The sequence below is a fragment of the Leguminivora glycinivorella genome, chromosome 3 (assembly GCF_023078275.1).
Source record: "Leguminivora glycinivorella isolate SPB_JAAS2020 chromosome 3, LegGlyc_1.1, whole genome shotgun sequence".
Taxonomy (NCBI): Eukaryota; Metazoa; Arthropoda; class Insecta; order Lepidoptera; family Tortricidae; genus Leguminivora; species Leguminivora glycinivorella.
In genome coordinates, this window is record NC_062973.1 from 14,124,238 (window position 1) to 14,134,897 (window position 10,660).

The window sequence follows — 10,660 nt, forward strand, 5'->3', positions numbered from 1 at the left end:
CCAGAACGATGGAGACAAGTAGTAGATAACGAAGGCCGTTATATTTTTGATAAATGATTAAAATAATAAATTAAATAAAAATTACAATATTGGTTATGATTCGCTCATTACTTTCTTACCAACCCAATACTTACCTTGTCACCCTCAGCAACCTTCGCAATGATGGAGCCGTCGTGAGGGTTGAACGTGTCAAGCGTCTTGCCGCTTTGGGAGTCAACCCACTCGTTGTTGATGAACAACTGGAAGATAAATAAAGAATTGTTTTAAACTAAAGGGAAAAAGGAAAAAATTAAACACCCCCTTGTATGCCTTTAAAATTGAATGGTTCCCTCTATTTCTCCAGGAATCCAACATTGGAACTGGGTTTTGATAAAAATGGGACAAATCTGTTTTTATATCCTCCTAAATCCTGAAAGTATTTGTTTTGTTTTTAAATTTGGAACTTTTTGCTACTCAATAAGTTAAAGATTTTGGAATATGTACAAAATTTGTACACGAGGACTGAGGTGGATATAGGTATAGGTACATTTACCCAGTATGAATATAAAAGCGTTTTTCTACTTGTCGACTGTAATCTGTCAATTAGTATAGGCATGACAATCTAGGAAGGCTGGCCACGTTGACAATTACCTCAAACGTTTTATTAATTGCATCGTTCGGTTACCTGCTTAAGGTTTATATTCGTACGGTTGAAAGGAATAACATTTCATTTATTTTTATTTGGTTTTGACTTAATTCTTGAAAAACTGCCGTTATAATCATTTCGCTTTGTAGTATTTAATGAACACTTTCATTTAGCTCCATCACGTTCCCGAAATTACTAAGAATGCCAGTAATTTAAAACGGCAGGTAACCAAACCTGTTTACAAAAAGATAACGGTGCATCATGGCGCATCGTTACTCGATTTTATAGGTTATGTTACTTATGTTTCTATCCCATCCTCGTCGCCACATGTAAGATTCCACTATTCGTCACTATAAACACAGAACTGGCTCAGCAACGCACCATCAAGCCTTGCACTCCGTGTGGTGGTCTATCGGCAACTGCCGCCTCCCACTCCTCAGGTCCTGACGTCTGCGCTTGAGACAGGTTTTAGGAACATCAATACACTACAAATCGTATGAAAGAATCTTAGAAATATCAGTAGGTTTATACCTATAACACAGATTATTAATAAGTTACTAACGTTCTGTACAAGCGTTTAACTGGCTGAACTCAGACTGAATTATCATTATCTAGAAGCTTATAGCGAAATTGAATTCTAATTTTGGAAACAAAGGGCCTGGCCTGTTTTCTACGTTTTGTTGTTACGGCATGACCTATAATTTTGTAAATTATTTACTTTGTAATTAAATAAATATGATCCCTACTCAGTACATGAAAAGTTATTTGATGCTTAAACTCGACTATAGTTTCTGTACTTACCTGATTTAAAAAAAAAAACTATGTGTATACCACTTTCATCATTTATAAATAATAGAACAGGGTAACTAGAATAGAGCCGCACTGATGGAAAACGTCCTGACGGCTTAACCCTGGTGCCTTGGCAGAAAGGTAAGTGCCTACGGTAAGACGCCACGTGCGTCAGCACTTTCGCCGCCTCACACCTAAGCCGGACGGTACAGGCAGCCGGCGCTGCTGCAGAATCTGCAGCTCTGCTAAAAAGAGCTAAATATTCAGCGCTTGAGGCGAAATATTATTTCGTTCCCCTCGCCTTCGAGACAACGGGGTGTTGGGGGTCAGAGGCCATAGCGTTCATACGGGAGTTGGGTCTTAAGCTGAGGGAAAGGACCTCCGATGCTCGAGCGGGCTCGTACCTGGTGCAAAGGTTGTCCATTGCCATCCAACGCGGCAATGCGGCAAGTTTGATGGGCACCTTTGCACCCGGTACAGCTCGCGGAGGTCTTTTTTATTAGTTAATTATTATATTTTAATTTAGTTTTATTTCAATTTTTAAGGTACTTTAGTTTTAATTTTTATATTTTAATTGTTTAAGATTGTACATACTAGTCACTTTTTAATTAAATCAAATCTATCAATTTAACTTTAACTTTGACATGTAAAATTGTTAATTTTATGAATAAATGAACAGGGTGGTGATTGAAACTGCACCACTGCAGCCTGGCAACGTCCGGTTTCTGTGAGCTTGGGAGACCACAAGCATCAGGGAGCCGATTTTTCAATGTCGACTTCGTGATTCGATTTCGTGAATTTCTTTGAAGAATAGATACCTATCTTCAATACTAGTGATTTAAATTCTCCTAATAGAATCGAAAACGAGTGGTCATTACTACTAGATTTAAAATCACTAGCCGTGCTTATTCAAAAATTCCATTTCTTCATTTTTTAGGGATTTTGGAATGGCGAATTCGTGCGTCCGAAATATCAAAAGTTCGGTTTCGTTGGTTTTTCGATTAAATATCTAAACCAAAGTGACAAATCTTATCAAATTCTAAATAAATACGCATACCGATCTGAGTACTCTTTTCATCTAGCACTTGCAACCTACAATGTTTAGGAATTTGACTAAGGTACAGCGGGGCAAATCTCGATTGAGGGACAATTGCAACTAATCCATTTTTTCCATTATTACACTATGATTTTGAGTTCTACATGTATCCACTGAACTAGCCTGCCATATATGGACTCGGTGGATACTAGATTAATAATGCAAACATTGTAAGACATGGAAAAAATGGACCAGTTACATTTGTCCCCCAGTCGAGGTTTGCCCCGCTGTACCTTATATCACTTTCCTAAATTAGGTTATAATTATCTACTAAATTCATAACATGACTTATAATAAAATTAATGAAAAACTGTCTACATATTTATTGGTAAAATATATTATAACTTGAAGGATTGAATATTGATTAATATTTATATTAGTACTTACCTAAAACACAGTAAATGCAAAACTAAAACTACTTATAAATATGATATATAAATTATAAATATTATGAATATTATGAGCGATAAGACCGCCTGTTGTCTGCCTCTATTTATAATCATTTGTTTTGTCTCCGCTGTATCTTTTTTCTGTATCTCTTGCTGAGGTGTGCCAATAAAGAGTATTCTATCTATCTATCTAACATTAAAAGTTACTGTAGTGTTTCTGCTATTTTATTTATTTATATAAATGACCTGACCTTACCTTTGTATATTTAATTTCCGGTGCCATCTTCAAACCAAAACACACGCGCACGCGCCAGTATCTATAGGCAACTAGTAATTTGGCCGCACCACTCACGCTAGTCATTACGGTATCAGCGATAAGAGATACCACGAGTTTACGATGTTTTTTTTTTAGTTTATTCAGAAACCAAACAGTCATATAAACACATTACATATTGGCAATAGAAAAATGTACTAGTTAATAGTATGTTAATAGTTATTTGTCATACAAGGGTGCAAAGTTGTATTTTAACGCTGAGAATATAATCTTGAACTCGGCGAGTTTTTCGACATTACTCGGTAGCGTAGGTAAACGTCACGGAACACGATATTCATTATATGGAGAAAGTACCCCCACCTTCCCCCTACCCTCCACAAGTTAAAATAGTACCTATGCTTAATTTGTGTGACCACAGACATCGCAATAGGTATGAACTATGGAGTGTTTACAAAGAGTCACCAGACATTATGTAGGTAGTAATTGAGATGGTCTATGTCTGTGTCGATTACGCTATCGACTGACGTATCAAACGTCAAAACCAATGGTAGTGGCTAAGTACCGAGTTGTCAGTCAAGCGTAAATATGTAGTTTACTGGACAAACGATTGACTTGATGGAGTATTAGCTTGAACCACATGCGGGCAATACACAGCATAGCGGGTGACTGTCAAACGACGGAGTAAATAATGCACTACTGTACAGAAAATACACTTCATACCAAGGACGATTATAAAGGACCAGCAGAGTCCATACTAAATACCGTACCCCGTTGGCAGCCGTAAATCTATGTCACTAGATGTCACTAAGAGTGTCATTTGAATAAAAATGTCGTTTTTTTTTTAAATACGTACGCGGTAGTTCAACGGCATTACAAGTGATACAGTGAAAAGTATATAGATGACGCTAGGGGCCCGTGTCATGTTTCAGTCCCTGTTTACAACGCAAACCATCGTTCTTATTTTGAATTATGACAATCATGCAAAAGAGTACCATACTGTCAAATTTTCTATCTCTTTCATTTTGAGCGTGACGTCAATGATTAGTAATATTACTTTCAATATATTTAAAATTTAGATTTTAATGAGGCCATTTCGAACGGTGTTTATGTCGTTATGATAGATATCATGTTGACAATAAATCTCCTGACCGTCTCGCTCATACCAATCCTATCCTATATTTGAACACCGAAACAGTTGAGTATTATTGAAGATTTTTGAATGTCTAAAATCTTATTGGTACTTAGTTGTCGAAAACCCGCTTTTTCCATAAAGTGTTGGCGCGACGTCAAGTGGGTGATAGGCGTACGAGCAAGTACGCGTTGGATGGTCGACTACTATGCGCAGCGGTTTTTACGCGTACTTACGGTGACACACAATCGAAAAAGGTCGTCGAGCCATAAGTACGCATACCTGCTCGTATCGTACGTTTATCACCCACTTCAGACTGCGTTTCGATCGGCGTTTAGCGTCAATGATTATCAGCTCGGCTTCATGGCTTTACGAACCTTAGCTCGGACCATCGAATATGAAACTTATAAACTTCTTTATACACAAGGGTATAAAGAAGTTTATAACCAGGTGCTCCATGACACCATTGCACCAATCTGTCGCCAGCACCGCTACACTTCAACGGCCAAGTCACACAACATCCATACTAATATTATAAATGGGAAAGTGTGTGTGTCTGTTTGTTTGTCCATCTTTCACGGCAAAACGGAGCGACGTATTGACGTGATTTTTTAAGTGGAGATAGTTGACTGGATGGAAAGTGACATAGGCTACTTTTTGTCTCTTTTTATATCTCTCTACTTCCTTAGAATGGAGGATGGAAGTTTGTGGAGAGATTTTCGAATTTAACGCGAGCGAAGCCGCGGGCAAAGGCTAGTTAACTATAATAATAAAGAAATCGCAGTAAGGAACTTTATGTAGATTTCATTACTTTTTAGAGATAAACAAGCAGCTCCATCGAGACGGCTATTTTTTACAGAATGTTTTTGGTGGGATATACATAGGCATAGGTATATAACACTAACAAGGTATCTATTGTCTTAGTCCGTTTTCACATTATCCGATCCGATATCGGATGTCGGAAGGATTTAAATGGAAAAAATCCAAGATAGCGCCTGTAATGTATGGGGTATCAGTCCTACATCCGATATCGGATCGGATAATGTGAAAACGCATTTAGTCTCATTAATTATTACTTATATCAGAGTTTCACTAATTATTTCCTTTTATTCATTTATTATCTCAGTTTAGGTTTATACGAGTATCAAACGAGTATAGTATACGAGTAGAAAATATATTACCAAAACAATACAAACTATCATTAATTTATTATAAAAATAAAACCGCCTTCAAAAATAAGCGCGTTACAAAACACGGAGAAACTAAAAAGCCAAAAATAATAAACCTTTCAATTCAGATTTCTTATCGTATTGCAATAAGCTAAACATCCAAATTATAAACAAATCAATTATTTTTGTAGTCGGTACCAGACCTGTTCGTCGCCTTGCTATTGCCTGTTTGCCCCACCCAACCATACACAGGCTGGTACCGACTCCAAAAATAATTGATTTGTTTATAATTTGGATGTTTAGCTTATTGCAATACGATAAGAAATCTGAATTGAAAGGTTTATTATTTTTGGCTTTTTAGTTTCTCCGTGTTTTGTAACGCGCTTATTTTTGAAGGCGGTTTTATTTTTTGTTAAAAAGTTTATTTATTTGTTGATTTTTAGTGGTTCCTAGTGATATTATATGTATCAGTCCGAATACATGTACAGTAGTGAAAGAATTATCCTTTAACTCCTAACCATTGAGGAGTTGACCTTCCATCAACCGTTTTCATCATTTTCCGTTATTTAAAAAACCGATCACAAATTGTGAAAGTGTGTGGTAATGATGGTTCCTCACTCTTTTCTGAAAAGGCGGAAGTAACTAGGGGAGTTCCGCAAGGATCGGTGCTCGGTCCGCTCCTGTTCATATTATACTCTGCTGATATAGGGTCACACATCACACACAGCAAATACCACATCTATGCAGATGACATCCAAGTGTATATATCATGCCGGCCAGCAGACATTGACAGTGCTATTGAGAAACTAAATCGAGATCTTGCAACTATCGCATCATGGGCCACAGATAACTGCCTACTGCTTAACCCGAACAAAACTAAGTACATGGTATTTGGCAGCAGGCAACAATTGGCTAGTGTCACTATTCCACAAAATATTATGTTGTCAAACTTTCCAGTTGAGAGGGTGTATGAGGCCCGTAACTTGGGACTCCTGATGGACTGTGGACTGCGCTATGAGAAGCATGTCGCTGAATCCATCAGAAGTTGTTTTTACAAACTCAAGGTTCTATATAAAATTCGGCCTTATATAAGTGAAAACCTACGTTGTCAATTAGTTGAGTCACTTGTATTATCAAAATTGAATTATGTGGATGTAGTAATTGGACCTAGACTTCTTGCAAGAACAAAAAGACTCATTCAACGTGTTCAAAATGCCTGTGCTCGCTTCTGTTTTGATATTCCGTTGAGAGCACACGTGACTCCGTTTCTAAATAGCCATAAGATCCTCAAAATGCAGCATCGACGAAAACTTCACTTGGCCTGTTTGCTCTTTGGTGTACTGAAGTTTAAAACACCCCCGTATCTCTTCAGCAAGCTCTCTTGTATTAAGCTTCGCGAACGCAGTAACTGTGGGCTTCAATTGTTAACGCCGCGTCATGCTTCTGCAGCTTTTCGAGGAAGTTATCGCTATTCTGCCTCGCGCTGCTGGAATAATGTGCCTCCGCCATTGAGGAACCTGCAAAGTATTTATAGTTTTAAAACCAAGCTTAAGCAGTACTTATTAAACCACCAACTTAGTCAAGAAAACTTGAGACTTGACACGAGCTGTCTGTAGTTAATTACTCATTTAATATGTTTACCACTTGTTTTTCGCTCCTTCTGCAGCATGATTATTATGCCGTCGATGTTATTCAGTATTTTTTATCATCCTGTAAACTTATACATTTGATTTTTAGCTTTCACATAAAATTACGTATAAAATTACGTTTGTTATTGTCTTGTCAGAACCTGCCTTTTAGTTAGTGTAGCTACCGCTGGCGCTAGTTGCAACTAGCAATGGCCGCCTTAATGAACAGCCATAGTATGGTACGACCAAACGATGGAACGCTGTGTGTGCGATCTGGTGTATGACGCTTTCCTTTTTTCTTTTTATTAATTTAATGTGTTCTGTCCTGTTCTGTTTGTTATTATTATTTTGTATACTTAGATCTTTCTTATATCACAGCCTGTTGTTATTTTTCTTGTAATGTTTTCAATTTTATTCTTTTTAACTGTAGTCCATTCTTCTTGTATCACATATATTTTGCATTTCTTCTGTCTGTTACCCTCCGTGAATCTTTCTCACTTGATGGTCTCATCGGAAGATCAGCGCTGGAAGTCACCAGCAACACGCTGAGATGAGGCCATTTCGTGGCACTTCATTACTTTCTGTCTTGTTGTTATTATGTGTTCTTTGTCTTGTCTGTGTTCACGAATAAATGTTTATTCTATTCTATTCTATTCTATTCTATCATCAGCTCAGTTGATTTTTAGTGGTTCCTAGTGATATTATATGTATCAGTCCGAATACATGTACAGTAGTGAAAGAATTATTCTTTAACTTCTAACCATTGAGGAGTTGACCTTCCATCATCAGCTCAGCCACATAAAATTATTACCATCAGACGTAAATACTGGTGTACCTTTGAAAAATAGACTAAAAACATTACATGTGCCTATAACATTTGAAGAGTTCCCTCGATTTCTCCAGGATCCCATCATCAGACCCTGACTTGGTGCCAATGGGACCATCTCGGAGTTATACCGGTTCGATCAAAAAAAAAATTTTGAAAATCGGTCCACGATTCTCGGAGATATCGAGTAACATACATACAAAAAAAAAAAAAAAAAAAAAATTCAGTCGAATTGAGAACCTCCTCCTTTTTTGAAGTCGGTTAAAAACGTAATCCAAAGTGCCACACCTGGCGGCCTAACTATCGGCGTTGTGTCCAAGACGAAGCCTGACCGACGAAGCTAGCAAGTCTCTCTACATGTTAGCTGAAATACTGTCAAACCATTCACTGTGATTACTCAGATTATTATAAGCAAAATGATCTTCGAATGAAACTTCATACTAAACCGAAGTTTGGCAGCTGTTCAGGGTACGTAGCCGAATGGCACAAACGCTCACGAAACGAAACGCTCGTAGATATCTATCTCTATCGCTCTTGCGTATTGGCGCGACAGAACCAGGGTGGCTAGCCGAATGGCACAATCGCTCACGAAACGCTCACGAAACGAAGCGCTAGTAGATATCTATCTCTATCGCGCTTGCGTATTGGCGCGACAGAGCCAGCGGCGTATCGCTTTCGTTTGGCGTCGGAGAAATGCCATTCGGCTACGGGGCCAGACTACTTTTTACGGCGTTTCGTTTTCGTTTCACGTCGCAGAAATGCCATTTGGCTACGGCACCAGGGTCGTTGTTCGTTTCTGTGTGGCACATGGCATTATCCCTATCATTTAGGGTTGTCAAATACTCGTATCACATAATTATCTTATCAGAGGGTAGCTTACACAAACGGACCATGATCTAAATTGACCTGGCTTCGTCAAGCGTAGCATTCGTATGCTGACGCTTGACGAATGGAACCGAAGGTACAAATCTGGTGAAACGGCATCGGTAACGAAACTTTTCTTCCCAGACGCAGTGGAAGCGTACAGAGCGACAAAGAAATTCAAGCCGACAAATTTGAAAACCCAATTAATGACGGGACACGGTGGGTTCTCTGAGTACTTGAATAGATTTAAGTGCAAGGAGAGCCCATCGTGTATTTGCGATGACCAGAAACAAGAAACTGTGCCACATATTTTGTTTGAATGTCCAGTCAATGATAAAAAGCGATTCGAAATTAAACAAAAAATCGATTTAGACATAACAGCCGAAAACCTGCAGAGCATCATGCAGAGTTCAGAGATGGAAACTTTCTTAGAATTCTGCCTCCAAATAGTAAAGAAAGTTGTACAAAGAAATAAAACGAAATAGAAATATATGTTTTTAGAATATAGTAAGTATATTTAAGAAAAACATATGTTAAATACAATGGAAGAAACAAATATACAAGAGCAGAATTATAATGTATAAATATAAGATAATAGTCTGTAAGTAACATAGCCCGTAATATAAGAAAACTGCGATAGTGTAAGACAAATAAACAAATACGATTAAAATTAATAAAGAAAACCCTGATCCCTGTCTTAGACCTACATAAGAGGATAGCAGATAGGTGGGACTCTACCCACAACAGGAACGAAAGAAATGAATGTCAGAAAGAAACAGTATGCTGAATGGAAGTGCGAGAGGAATGAAAAGCGGGAACTGGAATGCAAGTGGATAGTTAGACACAAACTCCGATCATGTCGGAGGAGCATTGAAAAAAAAAAAAAAATGACCTGGCTTAAGATGTTTAGAACAGAACACAAATTTAATTTGTATTCAAACTTTTTGTATTTGAAACTTTAAGGTGAAAAGTCTATATCGTGGTTATGGTTACAAAACAAGAGAAGATAGAGAAAAAAATATGGAGAAAAATGTCAAGTTGAAATGTATTTTTTACTTTTTATATAAAACTAGCTTCTGCCCGCGGCTTCGCTCGCGTTAGAAAGAGACAAATAGTAGCTTATGTCACTCTCCGTTGTATCAGACGAATGATTATTGTCTGAAACATGCAGCTTTTGATTTATTTGTTGTTAATTTATGTTTTTGAATAGTTTTCTATTGTTGAAACTCGTAACTTTTATTGAAGTTATGTTATCATTACAAGCAATGTTCAATGATATGTTATCATTACCACTGTTGATCTCTACACTAGTAGGCATAGGAAGTAGGTTTGTGTTATGTCAACAACCTAGGGATCGGTTGCACCAATCCGTCTGTTAACGAATTAAACGTTTGTAATATTTTTGTATGGTAATGTCCATAGACTTCTGCTGCGAGACGTTGATGTGCCTGCTAGCTGTTGTCTGCGGGTGATGCAACTGGTCCTAAGCGAAGGGCCTCGCTTACACAGGAAGGCCGAGCTGTTAGCTTTCGACATTGAGTTCATAATTTTCATTGATTTTATATGTATACTGGCCTTTATCAAATTATCGGTAGATATAAACGTGCCTGAATAAGATTGGCCCTTTTAAAAAAAATAAAACATTAGGCGGGAACCGCATAAATCTTGACAGATGTCACCGTGAAAAAAAGATATAATCGGCATTATGGAAAAACTAGAAAAAGCAACCGTATAACCAAGCTGTGATAATTTTAGGAATTTGTGTATTGTATTGTTAATATCGACTGTGATTGTAACCCAAACTGTTCAGTATGAGATTGGCATTGTAATAAAACAAAGTGCAAGGAGAAGTTCTTTCATTTAAGACCGGA

General features: G+C 37.6%; 1 protein-coding gene across 2 annotated transcripts in view; it reads right to left on the reverse strand.

Annotated features, from left to right (window-relative positions):
* The window catches only part of LOC125242674 (aldehyde dehydrogenase 1A1-like), a 43,354-nt gene extending 40,139 nt beyond the window's left edge, over positions 1-3,215 (reverse strand). Inside the window, exons 1-2 of one of the 2 annotated variants that reach the window (XM_048151527.1) lie at positions 3,156-3,215; positions 135-239 (exon numbers count right to left, since the gene is read on the reverse strand). In XM_048151527.1, the coding sequence (XP_048007484.1) occupies positions 135-239; positions 3,156-3,182 (132 nt within the window). In that variant the 5' untranslated portion in view covers positions 3,183-3,215. Of the gene's footprint in view, positions 1-134; positions 240-1,006; positions 1,113-3,155 lie in introns of those variants that run through there. The other variant, XM_048151528.1, reaches the window with a different exon arrangement.
* Positions 3,216-10,660: the final 7,445 nt, after the last annotated feature.